Here is a 21,917-nt window from a genome sequence, read left to right as displayed (position 1 = left end):
AAAGTGTAAAAAAAACCAAACAGTTAGTGTTTGTTTCCTAGGATACGGGAACAGTTTCCAGGAACCGAGATGGAAAAGTACGCCCTCTTCATTTACGAATCTCTTAAGAAAACCAAATGCAGAGAGTTTGTGCCGTCCCGGGATGAGATCGAAGCTCTGATCCACAGGCAAGAGATGACGTCCACCGTGTACTGCCACGGCGGGGGCTCCTGCAAGATCACCATCAACTCCCACACCACAGCAGGGGAGGTGAGGGCAAGGGGCTGCCCCACGGGCTGTCGGTGCCACGCCTGACGCCCCACATGCTTATGTCAGGGGAGCTGTGCCCCGGCAGACCAGCTGGAGGGCATGCTTGGGACATGCACAGCACAGCTGCTCAGGAGACAGGAAAGACAGAATAACTTGCAGCTTCATGTGCTAAGAGATGAAAGCATGGGTTACAGATGAGTGGAAACCCAACGTTAAACCTGTGCCAAATTTGAGAAGCAGCTGAGTGTCCAGTGCAGCTGGCAGATCTGCCTCGGTATACCTACAGACAAGGCTTTCTTTAGCTTTCGCAGCAAGGTGCTTGCATGGGCTTTGTGAATATCTAGACTGTTTGGTCAGATAAACACAGTTCCTCTATTTCTAGTGTAAACTATTATAAGACAAATTGGCTAAAAGAAGCAGTGCACTGAAGCTCAGAAGGCTTCCTGTGTCAAAGAAACCTAATTCAAGGTCATTACTATTTCTCAAAATTAAAAAATGTCTCAGAAAGATCGCTTTTCCTCCTAGGATGGGTGTGCAGGAGACTGGCCCAGCACCTCCCGCTACCGGTGGGCAAAATCCCCCTATTCTTTTCCTGAAATATTTATCTGAATATGATTAAAAGGGGAACTGTGAGATTGTATAGACGGTAACAGAATTTAAAAACAGAAAAACAAGGAACTACACTCTACAAACAGTGGCCCCTAAGTTACACCTTGGACTGGTATCAATAATTCAGTTCTAACAATGTTCCATCAGTGGTTGTAACAAGTGTTCAATACCAGTGCAAGGTGTTAGTGGGGTGGTGTATGGGAATCCTGCGTTTTGCGCTTCATTGTTCGCTAAACCCACAACTTCTCTAATAAAGGGGGAAAACATTCAGTTCAGCAGGACGAGGGAAAAGCAACGCCTTTGAAATTCCAGGTGACCACACTCAACAACTTTAGAAAGTTAACTTTGAGGCTCACGGATGCCGGCAGCACCCCCTGTGGGTTCAGAGGAAGCGACACGGTGGAGCCACGTGTAGGCGGCACAGCTTCTGGAGCTGCAGGCCCTGCGCTGTGTCTTTCAGGTGGTGGAGAAATTGATCCGGGGTCTCGCCATGGAGGACAGCAGGAACATGTTCTCCCTGTTTGAGTACAACGGCAGCGTCGATAAAGCCATTGAAAGCCGCACCATCGTGGCAGATGTCTTAGCAAAGTTTGAAAAGTAAGTTCTTCTCCTTAAGGAATTAAATTAAAGCATTTAGGAGCCAGGGTTGTGGATTTGAACTTCCACCCCCTTTTCAGCTTCCTTGTGTATGAGTTCGTTTTATTTTACTTGTGCTAAAGTACGTTTAGTGTTTCCTATCCGTCTTCTGTTTCCTGGATTCCCAGACAAGCCCATAGGCTCATGTGATTCACTTTGTCATGGGCTGTTCCTTGATCCCCTCTTTCCACTCAGCCCCAGTTTTAATTCTCACCTTGGGATTTCCTGATTCTTAGGCTTTCACCTGCCATTAGTTTTAAAACTGGGCATTATAGGCTCAGGCCAACTTATAAACTCTTCTAACTGCGTTTTATATCTCCTGGAGCTACAATATTTGACCTATAGCTCTCATATATCCCAGGTAGCATAAAAAAATAATCTGGCTCATAAACACAACCCCATACAGTAACATTGTATCAATTTTTATAAATATAAAGTTGATACAATATTATAAATATTGCTTGAGGGTTGGCAAAGAGGGTGAAGAAATAACCTTTGCTTCTTTCTGTGGATTCGGCATAGGGCTTAGCGAGTTCTAGTTGGACCTGGGCCCCAGAAAATAACTTGTCGGCACAGTTTAATTGAAGCTGCCCTTCTGTTTTCTTAGAAGTGAGACTGTGATGAAAGCAGGTGTTGACCTCTGATTAAATAAAGGGAGGCTGATGCGCCTCACTCTGTCCCCTCACTGCTCCCCCATGTTCCACAAGGACAGAATGTCTGTATCACCAAGAAGAATACACAATATAAAGGCAGCTCCTGGTGGGTTCCCTAAGGGGCTCATTGCTGGCCTTTTTCTGAGTGTCCCTTCTCTTCTTTTGCAGGCTGGCAGCCGTGTCAGAGGCAGGTGACCTGCCTTGGAAATTCTACTTCAAACTTTACTGCTTCCTGGACACAGTTAACGTGCCAAAAGACAGTGTGGAATTTGCATTTATGTTTGAGCAGGTAAAAGGAACTTTGAGAGACAGATTCTTTCCCCGGTGAGCAGGGGTCAAACCTGGTTATTAGGCCTTGTAAATTAACCACTAGTCCTTAGAAAGCATGTGCAGTAGCAGAGTTCCCGGCATGGCCAGGGTGGGCTGCCCTTTGATTCATTTGTGGAATGAATCTTCGGCGCATTTTATTTGAACTCCTGGGCCAGGAACGACTGTCACTGGGTGGGAGAGAGACAATAAGGAATCAAATTCAGTTGATCCTCATTATTGGTGGATTCTATATTTGTGAATTCACCTGCTTGCCAAAATTTACTCGTAATCGCCAAATCAGTTAGGGTGCTTTCACAATCATTTGCCCATGTGCACAGAGCTGCAAGAAAATTTGAATCCCATGACATGCATGTTCCCAGCTGAGGTCTAACAAGGTGACTGTAGACAGGTATCCTTCTACAGTGTATTTAATGTCACGCTTTTCTCATTTTTGTGCTTTTTGTTGGTGGTTTTTGAGGTTTAAAATGGCCCCAAGCATAGCACTGAAGTGCTGTCCCTAAACACAAGAAAGCTGGGATGTGCCTTATGCGAAAAGTATGCGTGTTAGATCAGCTTCCTTCACACACGAGTTACGCTGCTGTTGACAGTGGGGTCCGTGTTAGTGAGTCAACTGTATGTTAAATACGGGCTCTTTAAACAGAAACACGTAAAACGAAGGTTCTGGAGTCATTGGTTGATACAAAACGTTGGGACCTGAGGCTTGCCAGAACCGAGCTGTGAATTCCCCCTAGGAGCAGAGGTTCACTGCTGGCTAATGTAGTGTTTACAATGACTTTGTAGACTGTAACTCCCAGAATTCACGAGAACCGACTTTAGCTGGTATTGGTGCTGGAGCGAAGGGGGTGAGGACTTCAGCAGGACGGCCAGGGGGAAGGGGAGGACGCGAGCCCCGGTGCCTCGGCCTGAAGCCGTCTTTGCCTCCCTTTCAGGCCCATGAAGCGGTCATCCACGGCCACTACCCGGCCCCGGAGGAGAACCTCCAGGTTCTCGCTGCCCTGCGGCTCCAGTACCTGCAGGGGGATTACTCCCTGCACGCGGTGGTCCCGCCTCTCGAGGAGGTATACTCCCTGCAGAGGGTCAAGGCCCGCATCAGCCAGTCAACCAAGAGCTTCGCTCCCTGCGAGCGGCTGGAGAAGCGGCGGACCAGCTTCCTGGAGGGGACGCTGCGGAGGAGCTTCCGGACGGGGCCTGTCCTGCGGCAGAAGGCGGAGGAGGAGCAGATGTTGGACATGTGGATCAAGGAGGAGGTCTCCTCCGCGCGAGCCAGCATCGTTGACAAGTGGAAGAAGTTTCAGGGAATGAACCAGGAGCAGGCCATGGGCAAGTACATGGCCTTGATCAAAGAGTGGCCTGGTTACGGATCCACGCTCTTCGACGTGGAGGTGAGGACTGCTGCCGCAGGGGCGGGCGGGGGCACCGGGCTGCACCCGAGAGTCTGGGTCACAGCAGGTTCCCCTGGAGGACCAGGCGGGACACTTGGCTCTCCTGCCCTCCTCTGTAGAGCCCCCAAATTTTTACTGTTCATACACACACCCACCTCCCCTTAGCACTAGGAATGAATGGAAAATTAAGATGTCATCTATTCTCAAATAACTCTGCCTACTCTTTTTTTTTTAATTCATTGTATTTTTTTTATTAAAGTTAATAGATCACAAGGAATGTTACATTAAAAAACATGAGGTGCCCATATAACCCACTCCCCACCCCCACCACATCATTTTCATAAGTTGTATTTTTTTGAAGATATATACATCGCACAAAAAAAGTTACATTAAAAAATATAAGGAAGAGGACTTGGCCCAATGGATAGGGCGTCTGCCTACCACATGGGAGGTCTGCGGTTCAAACACAGCAAATGGATATACAGAGCAGACAACTGGGGTGGGGGGGAAGGGGAGAGAAATTAATTTAAAAAATAAATCTAAAAAAATTTATGAGGTTCCCGCGTACCCCCCATCCCCCCACTCCACTCCTCCCACACCAACAACCTCCCCCATCTTTGCGGCACACTCATTGCATTCGGTGGACACATTTTGGAGCACTGCTGAACCACACGGATAAGAGTTTACTTTGTAGTTCACACTTTCCCCCAGTCCATTCAGTGGGTTGTGGCAGGATATATAAAGTCCAGCATCTGACCCTGCAATAGCATTAAGGACAACTCCAGGACCCAAAAATGCCCCCACGTCACCTCTCTTCTACACACAGTAGTTGCCTGCTCTTTCTTAATGAAACTAAAGACCCAATTTTTTAGACGTGTTCACAACCCCATAGCCAAGGAAACACTGTTTCTCCCAGTTCAATCTCCTCAACCATAAACACCCATCTGGACAGGGCGCCTGACTCAGAGACCGTCTTCTTCCTCCTCTGTGTTTTAACCCTTACGCTGACCCTCTTGCCCACCAGTGCAAGGAAGGCGGCTTTCCCCAGGAGCTCTGGCTGGGGGTCAGCGCGGACGCCGTCTCGGTCTACAAGCGTGGAGAGGGGAGGCCCTTAGAAGTCTTCCAGTACGAGCACATCCTCTCGTTCGGGGCGCCCCTGGCAAATACGTACAAGATTGTGGTTGATGAGAGGGAGCTGCTCTTTGAAACCAGCGAGGTAAGAAACCACCCAAGGGCGTCCTCTGATCCAAGGCCTCAGCAAAATAGAACGTCCCTGCCCCGTGTCCTGGTGCCTTTGGCCAGACCATTTTATTAGAGCACGCCACGCCAGAGCATCTACAGCATGGCGGCCCTCCGCAGCCACGGCTTCCTTGCGTGGCAAGAGCTGGTGATCCCAAACGCGTTCTAGATTTTGCAACAGAGAAATTTGTTCCACTGGATCGGGGGGGTGTTACCTAGGGAGGAAAGGTATAGAAAGAGCAGTTCTGTAGATGTCAAAAAGTGTATCGTGGGGCATCAAGTCCTTGGGAAATTGGTGGGCGGTTACAGCAGGTGCTCGGAGCTGCGGGACTCGGCTCTGTGCATGTCTGTGCAACAGGAAGGGGCAGAGGCTCGTGACCGTTCCGGACAGAGCTCATTGTGGGCCACAGAGCCACGAAAATAAACCCTCTGAGCACGGGTGCCATGAGCTGCAGAGCTTAAAGAGTAATAGCACAAGAAGCTGTTGAGCCCTCCGGAAAGGGAGCTGCTGGCAGTCAAAAGGTGGTGAATTGGAGTGAAGCGCAAACCCCTGCCTGGCCCTCGTTGCCAAGTAATAGAAAGGAGATGAGGGAGGCATTCAGGTGCGGGGTGTGTGGCAGGAAGACTAAGGGGACAAGGGGACGTGCCGGGGGAGGGAAAAGAGATTTGGGGGCCTGGACCGGAGGCCTGGTCAGCTCCCTGCTGCGGGACTGGGCGGACGACAGGGCCCTGCTCTGGTATCTTCGGCGGGTGCCCACGTCACGTCAGTGATCTAACAAATAGTGATGTGGAGTGGGACTGGAAGGGCAGAGAGGGAGGGGGAGGGCGACGGTGAACCCAGGTGCGTGGGGAGGACGGACACAGCACGGGGGTGGCAGTGACAGCATCGCTGGAGGGAGCGATGGGACGTCGTCTGCTTTAGGAAGGGGCTGGGGTGGAGCGGGTCTGCGCTGGGCGTCCTGGGGGCCGGCGTGGCCTCTTGGCACCTAGTTCTTCAGGTACACCAGGAGGCGTGGACTAGCATTGCGTGATCCAGTCTTGAAAGGTTTTGGCTCACAATTTACCATTCTTTGGTGATCCCAGCCCAAAGAATACCAGCAGACTTTAGTGTCCTCAGGTGTTTGTTTTCATGCAGTCTTAACAATTTCTATCAAGCGAAATGGTCATTTTGTGGGGAAAAACCACCAGGTGGTGCATGCAGTATTTGGAAAAGCCACAATTCCCCTTCTCCTTGCCTGGGAGTGGGAAGAAGCAGCAGTTTTGGCTTAATTCAAAATTTGAGCCATGGATTGACAGAGCCGCTGCCTCTGGCAGGGAGGGTGGACACTGGCCTGGCCATGCTGGGCGGAGGGCCCGGATGTGGGGCCGAACCCTGGGGCACGGTGGACACGCGTGACCGTGAGCTGGTTCTGTTCCCCTGGCAGGTGGTGGACGTGGCCAAGCTCATGAAAGCCTACATCAGCATGATCGTGAAGAAGCGCTACAGCACGTCCCGCTCCGTGAGCAGCCAGGGGAGCTCCAGGTGAAGGCGGCCAGGCGCCGACGTGGCTTTCGCACCTGAACACACCCCGCCTGGCCCCCGCGGGCTCCAGCGCGCCTCCCCGAGCTGGGCACCTGGTGGCCCCGGCTCTCCTGAAGCCCTTTGCGGAGGGGGACGTCTTTGGGTGGGGGGAGAGGCCTTTGTCCCTGCCGGCTTCAACGACCACGTATTAAGCTGTCAACCTTAACAGTCTGCACAATTTCCAAAGCTTTAGTACTCTGCGATGACACATGCCTTAAAAAAGAAAGGGGGGAATAAACCACACTGCCGCCGCGGCAGCCAGAAGTGCCTTACCTTGTGGAACCAACACTAACCGACCTTAACTGTGCTACTGAAGGGAAATGCTTTCCCCCTTTGTGGGGGACGCACAGAGCTTGGCAGGCTGGGGGAGGGGGTTTGCACTCGCCTCCCAGCCTGGTTTCCCACATTGGAGGGAAGGGGGGGGAGTGCAAGGGGGGCAGTGTATTTGAGTTGGAGTGCTGCTGGCAGCCTTCTTAGGGACGTGTATTAACTTCTTTGTTTCCTCTTCTAAGTATATGTACTTGCCTGAGCGTGCATGTGTTCAGTAAACTTATCCCTTTAAAAGATCTTGGTCTCGTGAGCATTAAAAGCAAATGGAGAAAGGACGTGCAATGGTGTAAACAGTCCGTCTGTATATTTTAATAGTTCAGAGTTATAGTCTTCAATTGTTACTTTATGAGGGGCTTTTATTAACTGACCAGAATCCTGGATTTTCCTGTCTTTGCTGTATTTTGAAAAACATATCCCTGACGCAGTTTCGTTTTACGTGGCACAAGTCTGCATTCTGTGTCTGCTGTATTATAAACAGATATGCAGTCTACGAGATAATGGTATTTATAAACCACTTGTAAACAGATGACTCTAATGCCCGTTTTTAGAACTATTTGAAATCATGTTGGAGTCTTTAGTTTCTAAAAGATTTTAAGTTAAAAAAAAATGTTTCTTTGAAGGTTAGGCTTGTATCACTCTGGATATATTAAAATATGACTATGTTGACTCTGAGGGAAAGATGCTGCAATCCTTGAAAGATGTAACATGTGAGCAAATGTTTAAGGAACCCTGACATTAAAACGGCGAGGCTTTAATAAATCTCACACATATTGTATCTCAATTTTATAAGGTGTTCTGAACCAAGCACCTGTTAATAAATCAGCTTTTATGACCAGAAGAAAAAATCATCTGATCTTGGACTTTTTATTTTTATATGCAAAAGTGGTAAACACTTGGCCCAACCAAGTCTACCCACAAAGAAAGAAGTCTGCCGTGTGGCTGGTGGACAATCCTGCAGAACTATGTTTGTTGGCTCAAAGAACACCTGACAATAAAAGATACTAGCTAACGTGACACGTATTTCCTTTATTGTGAGTGACTGAATAACCATGTGTGTTTTAGTTTGCTAGGCTGCTCAAGCACATGCCATGAAGTGAGTTGACGTAAACAATGGGGATTTATTATTGGCTTTTGGTTCTGGGGCTAAAAGAAAATCCAAGGTACCATCAAGGTGATGCTTTCTCCCTGAAGACTGGCATTCTGGGGCTGGTGGCCAATGGTCTTGGGGTCCTTAGATTGTCACATGGCAAGGGACATGGAGCATCTCTTCAGGTTCCATTGGCGTCCAGCCTTTTGTTTCTTGTGGCCTTCTCTCATATTTGAATTCATTCCCCTTATAAGGGCGAACAATAGAATTAAGACCTGTCCACTGGCCTGAGCCCCACACAACTGGAGTAGCCTCATTAAAAGGCCCTACTTACGGGAAGCAGACGTGGCTCAACTGATAGGGCATCCACCTACCATACGGACGGTCAGGGTTCAATACCCAGGGTCTCCTGACCCATGTGGTAAGTGGCCCATGCCCAGTGCTGATACGCGCAAGGAGTGCCGTGCCACACGGGTGTCCCCCGCGTAGGGGTGCCCACACGCAAGGAGTGCGCCCCGCAAGGAGAGCTGCCCCATGTGAAAAAAGCGCAGCCTGCCCAGGAGTGGCCCCCCACACGCACACGGAGAGCTGATGCAGCAAGATGACGCAACAAAAAAGAGATGCAGTTTCCCCGTGGCACCTAACAATGCAAGCGGATGCAGAAGAACACACAGCGAATGGACAGAGAGCAGACAATGGGGGAGGGGAAGGGGAGAGAAATAAATAAATCTTAAAAAAGATCCTACTTACGATGGGTTCACACCCACAGGAGTGGATTCGATTTAAGAACTTGTTTTTCTGTGGTACATGCAGCTTCAAACCACCACAGTAGTTTGTTTTTTAATTGGTTTTTTGTTTTCATGCTTTCGGCTTCAGAGCATCTAAACTTGGTGCGTCTTGCATGTCATGACCAGACGCGCAGCAGGAAAGTTGAGAAGGTAAAAGCAGGGCTGTTCAAAATAAACCCCGGCAATCTAAAGACTCGAAATACATGCTGAGGCAGAACCTTCTCCCAGTGCCCATCTCCGAAAAGTGCCCGATGGCCAAGCCCACGTTCCCAGCGCCTGCTTCCAGCCCTGCTCACTGGCGAGCAGGAGCCCTGCCTCTTTCCTAAGTAGCTGTCCTCCACTCCTCAGGGGCGGGAAGGCCACCCTGCGGCCAGGGACTGCCCAGAACCGCTGGCCTCCATGAGTGCGGAGAAGGACGAAGGCCCACGGAAACCCCGGTGCCGGCGGTTGTCTCTTTCACTTTGGTCTGGGGGAGAATTTGCCAGAAGTGCCCTTTCCACTGCTCTCCACTGGCATGTCCCTCTGATTTCTTCTACCCTGAAGGCTGTCCCCCAGGCCCAAGTAACTATGATGAAATGGGCAAATGGGAAGTGACTCTGGCTGACGAATGAGAGCACCAAGGCCACCACTGTCTCCTTCATGTGCACGTCTTTGTGTCAGTGGCTTTGTCTTGTTTCAGTTTGACCTTTTATTTCAAAATCTAGATTTAGAGGAGGTTGCCACAAAATGTAGAGAGGTCTCGTGTAGCCTTGACCCCATTTGGCTCCACTGGGAACATCTCAAGTATAGGGCAATCCCTACCAGGAACTGGACATTGAATTTCCTCCATCCACAGGACTTACTCAGATTTTACTGGTTCATATGTGCTCATGTATGTGTGTGAATAGATTTTTAATTGGTCAGTGAGGTCATTTTGAGTGCCTCTGCTAATACACATGGTTTTTTAAAAATTCAAATGATAGTCAAAATCTATTTTTCCTCCCAGCTATGATTGGGAAATTTTATTTTTAATGCCCCTCCAGAAGTATTTACAATTGACCAGTCATGTCCTCTGCTCCCACTCCCTTTGTAAAATAATATATATGTAGATTAAGCACATCTGCACTTAGGGGCTTTTTTCCCCCAGAATTATATTTTGGATAGCATTCCATACACTACTACATAAATTGTCTTTTTTGCATGTGACAATTATTATATCCTGCACAGCTTTATGTATTTTTTAAAAACTAGCATCCTAATTTCTAAAAATAGTTCACAAATCTAGAAAGGCAAACAATTTTATGTTTATAAGATTTTTATTCATATACTGCATTATGTTGAGGTCAAGTAGTTGCTATAATTAGTCCTTTATTATTATCGGTATCATACATTGGAGACTTTAGTAAATTCTAGAAATATTCATGTGTTTGGAAGTACTTTAATGAATATGAAAATAAATCCCCTCCCATTACAAGCTAATCCCCTCCTATCACAAGCTTATAATTTAAAAACTTTTGTATTTGCAATTTTATTTTTATGTATACAAAAGAAGTATACATAAAAATAAATTTAACCAGTGCATATAAAGCTCCTTCATACAATTTCATCGGGGCAGCATCATGGTATACTGGAAAATATTATCACCTGGATTCTAGTTTGGCATTGCCATTTTAATCTTTTAATTTGGGGACCAGCAAACTACAGTTCATGGGCTACATCTATCATGTCGTGTTTTTTTTTTTTTTTTAACAAAAGCAATATTTTTTATTTAATATATTTTTATTACAGAAATTGTAAACTTAAAAAACAATCATGGGCGATGGACTTGGCCCAGTGGTTAGGGCATCCGTCTACCACATGGGAAGTCTGCGGTTCAAACCCCGGGCCTTCTTGACCCGTGTGCAGCTGGCCCATGCGCAGTGCTGATGCGCGCAAGGAGTGCCCTGCCATGCAGGGGTGTCCCCCGCGTAGGGGAGCCCCACGCGCAAGGAGTGCGCCCCATAAGGAGAGCGTGAAAGAAAGCCTGCCCAGGAATGGCGCTGCACACATGGAGAGCTGACACAGTGAGATGATGCAACAAAAAAAAAACAGATTCCCATGCCACTGACAACAACAGAAGCGGACAAAGAAGGCGCAGCAAATGGACACACAGAACAGACAACCGGGGTGGGGGGGCGGAAGGAGAGACAAAGAAAGAAAGAAATCTTAAAAAAACAAAACAAAAAACAATCGTGCACCTTGGTAAAACTCCCATACAATACCCCTTCACCAACACACCACACCGTGGTGGAACATTTGTTACAGATGATAGATAATGTCGTCAGACTGTTAGTACTAACTACGGTCCCTAGAGTACATTTGGCATATATTTTCCATTTCCATACTCCCCTATTAACAGTGCATCTTTGGCATTAATGCAGGAATATTACAGTATTGCTGTTAACTGTAGTCCATAGGTTACATTAATTGTATTTGTCCCATGCTTCTCCACATTCCCACCACCCTGCAATAGTGACAGACATCTACCTAAGTTCACAGAAGGACATTCTTGCATTTGTACTATCAATCACAGTTCTCATCTACCTCTGGGTTCACTGTGTTAAGTCCCTAGGTTATTCTCTAGCTTTCTTTCAACTAATATTTACCCCTAGACTGCCCTCTTCAGCCACAATCCCATTTATAAACCAGCTGCTACTCACTATAATATGTTATCATCAACTCCTTCCATTTCCACACTTTGACAGTCATGGTAATTAAAACTTCTACATACCTTAAGCATCAGTAGCCATTCTCAGCCCTCCTCTTATCTCTCAATAATCTCTAGGTTTTAATTCCGTGTGTTTATTCTTTGTATTTTATATTAGTGAGACCATGCAATGTTTATCCTTTTGTGTCTGGCTTACTTCACTTAGCATCAAGTCTTCAGGATTCATCCATGTTATGATACATGTCATCTTTTTATGTAGACAGTTTTATTGAGCATGCCCATACCTATTCATCTGTGCATTGTTGAGGGCTGCTTTTGAACTACAACATCAGGGTTGAGTAATATGCGACAATGACCTTTCGCAAATCTGATCCTTTACAGAAAAGCTTAACAGTCCCTGTTTTAGATCATTCTAGAAGGACAGTATTTCTTCTATAACCAATTGTTGTCTATAGTTAGAATTTTGAGATTCCAGATGTTATGCAACAAGGAATATAGTCCCTAATTTGGAGATTGTTTCTTTAAACATTAATACTCCATTCTACAAAGCTAGTTCCAGCAATGCCATAGCCAAAAGCACAGAATATGTCTGTCTTTGAAGTTTTTACTTAATACTGAAATATGAATACATAAATATAAGGTATGGAATGAAAGAAATGGGTGAAGGTTGTTGGCTTCTTAACTAAACCAAAGTGCTGCCACTGATTGGATCCTTTCCATCTTTTGTACTTATATTAGATATTGTTCTAAGCTGACTCAGAAACCTTTAAGGATATGAAAAGTAGATGTGAGGGAAACAGATGTGGCTCAAGTGGTTGGGTTCCTGTCTGCTCTATAGGAGGTCCAGGATTCGATTCCCAGGGCCTCCTGGTGAAAGGCAAGCTAGCCCACATGGCAAGCTGGCCTGAGCAGAGTGTTGGCCCATGTGGAGGACTGGCCCACCTGGAGGGACTGGCCCAAGTGGAGTGCTGGCCCATGCAGGAGAGCTGGCACAGCAAGATGACACAATAAGAGGAGACATGGAGGAGAGACAAGAGGAAATGACCATACCTGGGAGCTGACATGGCACAAGAGATTGAGTACCTCTCTTCCACTCCAGAAGGTCCTAGGATCAGTCCTCAGTGCCACCTAAAGAGAAGACAAGCAGACACAGAAGAACACACAGAGAGCAGACAGTGAGTGCAAACAACAAGGAGGGGGTTAAAAAACAACAACACAATTTCCTTCTGCTGTACCTCCCCCTAAACCTAAACCCTGGAAACCACAAATCTTAACCCATCACTATAGTTTCTATTTTCTTTTTCTTTTTTTTAAATAATAAAATTTTATTGAAGTATGTCATTCATACATGAACTTTAAAAAGTGTATAGTAAAAGTTGTGAACTTAGCAAACAAATATGCCTGTCATCATACAGGACTCCTGTACATCACCCCACCACCAACACCTTGCATGGTTGTGAAAGAGCTGTTACAAACTATGAAAGAGACTTGCCAAAATATTACTACTAACTATTGCCTATAGCTTACATTTTGTGTATTTTACCCCCAACCCACCTGATTGCTAGCACCCTGTGTTAGTATTATATAGTTATTATAGGGGAAGCGGACTTGGCCCAGTGAGTGGTTAGGACATCCACCTACCACATGGGAGGTCCGCAGTTCAAACCCTAGGCCTCCTTGAACAGTGTGGAGCTGGCCCGTGCACAGTGCTGAAGCGTACAAGGAGTGCCGTGCCACGCAGGGGTGTCCCCACATAGGGGAGCCCCATGCGCAAGGAGTGTGACCCATAAGGAGAGCTGCTCAGCGCGAAAGAAAGTGCAGCCTGCCCAGGAATGGTGCTGCCACACGGAGAGCTGACAACAAGATGATGCAACAAAAAGAAACACAGATTCCCATGCCGCTGACAACAAGTGGACAAAGAAGACGCAGCAAATAGACACAGAGACGCAGCAAATAGACACAGAGAACAGACAACCAGGGTGGGGAGGGGGAAGGGGAGAGAAATTTAAAAATATATAGTTATTATAGTTCATAAGAGAACATCTTTATATTTTGTTAAACATAGTCCACCTTTCATTACTGGATTCCCTGTGTTATATAGTTCCATGCTTTGTACAATCCAAAGTGTACACTCAGTGGCTCTCATTTTCACCAGACAGAGTTGTGCTGTCATCACCTCCGTCAATTTTAGAACATTTTCATTACTCCAAAAAGAAACATCCCAAAATTAGTTGTAATCTTCCCCTGTATCACCATATTATTAACACTTTGTAAAATAACATTCTTATATGTATACTATTAACCACAATCTTTATCCACCACTGAAATCACTGTTACACATTCCCTAGATTATAATCTTCATTTCTGCACCCGTCTCCAAGTCTCTCAACCTTGTGTTTTCCTTTCAAGTTGTAGCACTCCCTTTAGTATCTCTTGTAAATCCAATCTTTTGGTAACATACTCTCCTAGTTTTTGTCTGTGAAAACTTTCAACTCACCTTAAATTTTGAAGGACAGTTTTGCTGGATAAAGAATTCTTGGCTGGCAGTTTTTCTCTTTCAGTACCTTAAATATATCATACCACTTCTCACCTTCATGTTTTCTGATGAGAGATTGGCACTCAGTCTTATCAAAGGTCTTGTGTATGTAATACGTTGCTTTTCTCTTGCTGCTTTTAGAATTCTTTCATTATTTCTGGTATTTTTCATTCTGAATAGTAAGTGTCTTGGAGTAGGACTGTTTGCATTAATTCTGTCTGGGGTGTGTTGTCCTTGGATGTTGATATTTACGTCTTTCATTAGGCTTGGGAAGGTTTTTGGTCATTATTTCCTCAAATATTCTTTCTGCTTCTTTTCCATTCTCTTTTCCTTCTGGGACACTGATCATTAATGGGGCACAGGTCCACTCCTAGGGGACTGGGATGACTCATAAAAGTTTTTTTCCTTAAAGTTTCCTGACTAGCCAGTAGATGGTGCTCATTGGCAAATCTTTCCTCTGAGGTGCTTTTTTCAATCTCCAGTTGCCCATGAGTCTGGTCTGGCCAGAGCTGAGATTCAATGAGGGTTCTGCTGGTCAAATTCACTGAAGAGAAACCACTCTCCACCCTCCACTGTATCCTCCCTCTACCCAGGGAGGAAGATGTCTGTTCCCCTCTCATTTGGCTGTAGTGAGCTATAGGATTTATATAGGCTGTTTGCCTCAAGGGTGGGGGATGGATGCTATTCCCAGCAGCAGGGGATATTAAAACACTTCAGCCTCTTTGTTTGTCTCTCTGTCCCTTGTCCTCCCAGAGGGTGCACAGCACTCTCCTGGCCTGCAGATCCCCCAAGTAGCTCCTCCAGACAGCTTTTTGCCCTTCATTTGTTCTTCATGTGAGGAATAACACAATCTTCTGCTCCAACACCCTCTTCTATATAGTTTTTTGAATAATCTGTTTTTAATTTTGATAAAATATATACAGCATAAAAATCATTTTAGCCATTTTAAGTGGACAATTCTATGACATTAAGTGCACTGATAGTATTGTGTCACTATCTATTTCCAGAGTATTTTTGATCATCCTAAACCAAAACTCATACTCATTTAGCAATAACTCCCCATTCCTCCCTCCAGCCACCCTTGGTAATCATTATTCTGCATTCTGTCTCTATGAATTTGCTTATTCTAGGTACTTCTTATAGGAGAAATCATACAATATTTATCCTTGTGTGTCTTGCTTATTTCACTTAACATGATAGAACTTCTAATATTGCCTCCCAGAAACTGGAGACTTCTTTTTTACTTTTTTCCCCTTCTTTTTCTCTCTGTTCAGACTGGATACTTTCTATTGATCTATCTTCAAATTCACTAAATCTTTCCTCTGTTATCTCCATTCTGCTATTGAGTTTACCCAGTGAGTTCTTATTTAGTTATTGTACTTTTTAGCTTTAAAATTTCCGTTCGATTCTTTATATTGTTTATTTCTTTGCTGGGATTTTCTATTCTTCCATTCTTTCCAAGAGGTATCGCACATTTTTCTTGGAATGTTTTTATAATAGCTGGTTGAATGTCTTTGTAAAATAATTCCATCATAGGTCTAAGTTTGGTGTTTACATTTGTTGACTGTCTTTTCCCTTGAAAGTTGAGATTTTTTTTCCTGGTTCTTTGTATGCTGAGTTATTTTGGATTATATCTCAGATATTTTGAAAATTATGTTATATTACTCTGACCCTTGTTTAAATCCAACAGAAAACATTTATATTTCTGTTTCAGTGGGCAATCGATCTGATTGGATTCAGGTCACAAGTTCCAACCAAGTTTCTGTGGTTGGTGGTTTCAATGTCATTTCCAATTTCAGAGTTTGCAGTGTTATTTGCATCTGTCCCCTGGGTTTGCCAAGTGGCCAAGCTGATACCTGGACAGTGAACTCTCAGTTTAGGTTCATATTCCTGCTCACACTGCTTGGTGATGAGCCCAGGAGTTCAAAAGCAATATTATGAGGTTGCTTTCCAAGCCCCACCATTCTCTGGGTCCTTCTCCAGACATCACATTCTTGGCAAGGGGAAAGAAGGGTAAAAGGCCAAATGCCCTGAGTGTAACCTCTTTAAAACTTTGCCAGAAGGTCTGCTCAGGAACTTTCATCTGCCTCTGATTGGATAGATTTGGTTCATAAGACCACCCTTTGCTACAGTAAAATAGAATTGCCCCCAAAAGAATTTGCTATCCACATGAAACTGGAGTTTGATTAGCAAAGAAGGCATGAAAGTGGATGCAGGGTAGGTGATTTGCACTGTCTGGCACAGCCAGGAAATCTCCAAGAACAACTTCCATCCTCACTGGCCAGCTTGTGAGGAGACATAGCTGTTCTCAATAAAGCAGGATGGCTGTTGGGGCCCAGCAGCTAGATGGAGGTGGGTAGGAATTAAGTCAATTTAGGAAGGCTGAAGGGGAAATGGATGTGCACTTAATGCATTTACTCATGCTCTTTCAGGTCCAAACACTCACCTTTTTATTTGGATAACACAGATAACCATAGACTTCTAGAACTGAAAAGTCTTTAAGCATCTTGTAGAGATAAGAAAACTGAGTTTGAGATCACTCAATTTAGTTACCTCAATATTCTACTTACAGGGAAATTTTCCTGTAGGAACAAGTGCTAGAGGTATAGCTGTTAAAAATCAATAACTAGGGAAACAGATGTGGCTCAAGCAGTTGGGCTCCCATCTACTATGGGAGGGAGGGGGATCCTGGGTTTGGTTCCTGGGGCCTCCTGGTGAAGGCCAGCTGGTCCATGTGGAGAGCTGGCCCACGCCGTGTGCTGATGCAGCAAGATGATGCAACAAAAAAGAGACACAGAGGAAAGACAATGAGAGACACAACAAACCAGGGAGCTGAGATGGCTCAAGAGATTTGAGATTTGAGGGCTTCTCTCCCACGTTGGAGGTTCAAGAATAGGTTCCCGGTGCCTTCTAAAGAGAAGACAAGACGAGAAGACAAGCAGACACAAAAAAAACACACAGTGAATGGACACCGAGAGCAGACAGCAAAGTGCAGGTGGCAAGGGGGGTGGGTAAATTAAAGCAAATCTTTAAAAGAAAAATCAATAAACCAAGCAACAACAAATCACATTTTGGTTTTATGTATTTATTTATTTATTTCTCCCCACCCCCCACCCCGTTATCTGCTCTCTGTGTTCATTCACTGTGTGTTCTTCTGTGTCTGTTTGTATTCTCATTAGGTGGCTCTGGAAAGCTATCCTGGGACCTTCCGGAGTGGGAGAGAGATGACCATTCTTTGCACTAACTCATCTCCCTGGTTTTGCTAAGTCTCTCATTGTCTCTTCTCTGTATCTCTTTTTGTTGCATCATCTTGCTGTGTCAGCTTTCTGCGTTGGCTGGCACTCCTGTCTGAGACAACACCCCACGTGGGCTGGTACTCCACATGGGCCAGCTCACTACGCGTGCCAGCTCACCACGCAGGCCAGCTTGCCTTCACCAGGAGGCCCTGGGTATCAAACCCTGGACCTCCTTTATGGTAGATGGGAGCCCAATTGCTTGAGCCACATCCACTTCCCAAATCACATTTTTCTTAAGTATTTGCTTTCTTCTCATCTGTGGAAAGTCTCCGATCACTGTGTTTCAGCTTCTCCGTAGATGTTTGTTGAGCAAAGAGTCAGTTGTGGAGGAAACGGACTTTGGCCCAGTGGTTAGGGCGTCCGTCTACCATATGGGAGGTCCGCGGTTCAAACCCCGGGCCTCCTTGACCCGTGTGGAGCTGGCCATGCGCAGTGCTGATGCGCGCAAGGAGTGCCGTGCCACGCAAGGGTGTCCCCGCGTGGGGGAGCCCCACGCGCAAGGAGTGCGCCCGTGAGGAAAGCCGCCCAGCGTGAAAAGAAAGAAGCAGCCTGCCCAGGAATGGCGCCGCCCACACTTCCCGTACCGCTGACGACAACAGAAGCGGACAAAGAAACAAGACGCAGCAAACAGACACCAAGAACAGACAACCAGGGGAGAGGGGGGAAATTAAATAAATAAATAAATCTTTAAAAAAAAAAAAAAAAGAGTCAGTTTTGGAGAGCTTGGTTTCCAGAACCACAGAACTGGATTTAAATCCCTGCCCCATCAGTGCTGTGTGAAACTGAGCAGCTTAAGGCCCCAGCCTTAATTTCCTTATCTATATAATAGGGGCAATAGACGTGTCTATATTTCAAAGGGTCTTGAGAAGATAATGCTGGGACCAGTGAGTGGTTCAGGTGGCAGCTGAATAGGGTGAGCTATTGCTAATGACCCATTTCACCACACTCTGCTCCTCACTTTGGGCAGCAAATATCCTCTGGCTCTCAGCTCTTCTTAGAATGCCTTCCTGCTTGCCAGTGGTAATCATTTGGCTCTTTGGCACTTTTTGTTAAACACCCCTACTTGGGAGGTCCTTGTGGCTGTGATGATCACAGAAACAAACTGACGTGTTCAGAAGAGGTAACAGGAGGTGTGCCAACTCTAACTTGATAAAATCGCCACGGCGTGAGCATGAGAAGACAAAGCCAGGCTCTTACAAAAGAGATAACTCTCTTTGGAAACACCACACTTGGGAAATGTTGCCTCAGTGCTCCCTTCTGCTCTCAGTAGGCTTAGAAAGGTTTGATAGGAAAGCAGTCAACGTCACCTTGCAAGAAACAAGGTGTTTTGGGGTTTTATAGCACAATAGGGTCAAGTCTTTCCTTTTCTGTTGACTCAGTATATTTTAAAATATATATATATATATATATTTTTTTTTAAAGATTTATTTTTATTTAGTTAGTTCCCTTCCCCTCCCCCGGTTGTCTGTTTTCTGTATCTTTTTGCTGCGTCTTGTTTCTTTGTCCGCTTCTGTTGTCGTCAGCGGCACCGGAAGTGTGGGCGGCGCCATTCCTGGGCAGGCTGCTCCCTCCTTCGCGCTGGGCGGCTCTCCTTACAGGGCGCACTCCTTGCGCGTGGGGCTCCCCTACGCGGGGGACACCCCTGTGTGGCAGGGCACTCCTTGCACACATCAGCACTGCGCATGGGCCAGCTCCACACGGGTCAAGGAGGCCCAGGGCTTGAACCGCGGACCTCCCATGTGGTAGATGGATGCCCTAACCACTAGGCCAAAGTCCGTTTCCCTTAAAATATATTTTGAAAATGTATTGTCTAAGTAGTTTAGAAATGTTTAAAGATTTTTATGTTGCAAGCGATTACATACCCTTTAATTATCCAAAACTTGGAAATAACACAAAAGAATTACCGCATGCCCTTCCAGTTGTCTAACAAACCCCACCCGTGGACCAATGCACAAAGGAAACTTGGGCTCTTGACTATTGGCTATACCTCAAGTTTTATAAAGTTAGATGTTAACTTGTCAGAGATTGACAAGTTGAAACCTGTTTTTGTCAGGAAAAGATGGAAATAATTCCAGACTGGAAGAAAAGTTAGACATAGATTTGTTGCCAGACAGGACACTAACCAGCATTGTTATTTCGCTAAATGATTATGTTCTAGCACTTTCTTTCACCCACTCTCCATCTCTTGCTTTCATCTTTGAACCAGTTTTTTCATCCAGCTGGTGCCTTCATTAAGGAGTTAATGCATCTGCAATACATGCTCACTATATATTTGTAGGAAAGGCATGATTTGAATTTCATGAAAATTAAAGTAGTCTTTTGCAAAGTAATGTATCAATTCATCTAAACAGGAGACTGTTTGAAGGGGTCAGTTCTAAAGAAGGGTTTTAGTACTCCACATATAGTTTGTTGTTTTCTATCAGCTATTTACTCCAGAGTCTCTTACAACTTGCTTGCCCTTGGTCAGTGCTGGTCTAAATCATGAGTGATTCTGAAAGGTTAAAAACAAATGAACAAAAAAGAACCCCATAGCACATCTACTTTTTTAAAAAAGATTTCTTTTAAAAATTCACTGTGTGTTCTTCTGTGTCTGCTTGTCTTCTCTTCTCATCTTCTTTTTAAGTCCTTGAGGCCCTGGGAACTGATCCTGGGAACTCCCATGTGGGAGAGAGGCACTCGGTTGCTTGAGCCACCCCAGCTCCCTGGTTTGTCGTGCCTCCCAATGTCTTTCTTCTGTGTCTCTTTTTTGTTGCATCATCTTGTTGCATCAGCTCTCCACACGGGCCAGCTCTCCATGAGGGCCAGCTTGCCTTTACCAGGGAACCCCAGGAACCGAACCCTGGGCCTCCCATGTGGTAGATGGGAGCCCAATCACTTGAGCCACATCTGCTTCCCAGAAGGAAGTTTTTTGGGGTGATGAAAACTGTTTTGTAACCTGATATGGCACTGGATACAAAAATCTATACAGTCTTAAAATTCATAAATCTAGTATACCACAAAATTCGATTTTACTGTATATATTAAAAAAAAAAAAAAAAAAAGAAAAGAAACTCCTAGGTAATTGGAACTTGCAGCCAGGCTCTTGGAAAACCTGAGAGGACATCTAGGCCAGACAGACTTTCCCTCTGAAGCCATGGTTTAATAGCCCCGAGAAGATGGCTTTCCATGTCCACTGAGAAAATAAAACAACATTTCTTTATGAAGATAATAATAGCTTCTTATTTTTTAGGCCTGCTTTCAAGGCATTCAAAGCCCTTTGCTGATGTTATCTTACAACCCCCAGGCAAGGCTACTTCAATTCTCTCTTGCCCACTATTTTATTTTTTATTTTATTTTCAACTTACAGATATGACGTTTATTGTATTGTTTTCATTTCCAGATCATTAATTTACCATATTAGTAGTCTTATATGCCAGTTTTTTTTAAATTTTTGATTTCTTTTTTTTTGTCTTTATAATATGACATTCAAAAAATATGAGGTCCCCATATACCCCCACCCCCCTCACCCCACTCCTCCCCCCATAACAACAACCTCCTCCATCATCATGAGACATTCACTGCATTTGGTGAATACATCTCTGAGCACCGCTGCACCTCATAGTCAGTGGTCCACACCATAGCCCACACTCCTCCACGTTCCATCCAGTGGGCCATGGGAGGACATATAGTGTCCGGTAACTGTCCCTGCAGCACCACCCAGGACAAATCCCAGTCCCGAAAATGCCCCCACATCTCATCTCTTCCTCCTACTCCCTACCCCCAGCAGCCACCATGGCCACTTTCTCCACACCAGTGCCACATCTTTTTCGATTACTAATCACAATAGTTCATGAATAGAATATCAGTAAGTCCACTCTAATCCATACTCTATTCCTCCATCCTGTGGACCTTGGAATGGTTGTGTCCACTCCACATCTATATCAAGAGGGGGCTTAGATTCCACATGGATGCTGGATGCAGTTCTCCTACTTTCTTTTTTTTTTTAATTTTTTATTCATTTTTTTAAAATATTACATTAAAAAAATATGAGGTCCCATTCAACCCCACCACCCCCACCCCACCACTCCCCCCACAGCAACTCTCTCCCCCATCATCATGACACATCCATTGCATTTGGTAAGTATATCTCTGGGCATTGCTGCACCTCATGGTCAGTGGTCCACATCATAGCCCATACTCTCCCACGTTCCATCCAGTGGGCCCTGGGAGGATCTACAATGTCCAGTAATTGTCCCTGAAGCACCACCCAGGACAACTCCAAGTCCCGAAAACGCCTCCACATCTCATCTCTTCCTCCCATTCCCCGCACCCAGCAGCCACCATGGCCACTTTTTCCACACCAATGCCACATTTTCTCTGTGGACCTTGGATTGGTTGTGTCCATTGCACATCTATGTCAAGAGGAGGCTTAGATTCCACATGGATACTGGATGCAATCCTCCTGCTTTCAGTTGTAGGCACTCTAGGCTCCCTGGTATGGTGGTTGACCTTCTTCACCTCCATGTTAGATGAGTGGGGTAAGTCCGATAAACCAG

The 21,917-nt window shown here is 45.6% G+C and overlaps 1 protein-coding gene across 1 annotated transcript in view; it reads left to right on the top strand.

The window, feature by feature from the left end:
* MYO10 (myosin X) overlaps window positions 1-8,003 on the top strand; it is a 236,880-nt gene extending 228,877 nt beyond the window's left edge. The window contains exons 36-41 of the mRNA XM_004453918.4: window positions 42-249; window positions 1,319-1,455; window positions 2,316-2,436; window positions 3,407-3,859; window positions 4,884-5,075; window positions 6,523-8,003. Coding sequence (XP_004453975.1) covers window positions 42-249; window positions 1,319-1,455; window positions 2,316-2,436; window positions 3,407-3,859; window positions 4,884-5,075; window positions 6,523-6,624 — 1,213 coding nt within the window. The 3' untranslated portion in view covers window positions 6,625-8,003. The remainder of the gene's footprint in view (window positions 1-41; window positions 250-1,318; window positions 1,456-2,315; window positions 2,437-3,406; window positions 3,860-4,883; window positions 5,076-6,522) is intronic.
* Window positions 8,004-21,917: the final 13,914 nt, after the last annotated feature.

The sequence above is a fragment of the Dasypus novemcinctus genome, chromosome 2, assembly GCF_030445035.2.
Source record: "Dasypus novemcinctus isolate mDasNov1 chromosome 2, mDasNov1.1.hap2, whole genome shotgun sequence".
NCBI lineage: Eukaryota > Metazoa > Chordata > Mammalia > Cingulata > Dasypodidae > Dasypus > Dasypus novemcinctus.
This window is presented reverse-complemented; position numbering and strand designations above follow the sequence as displayed.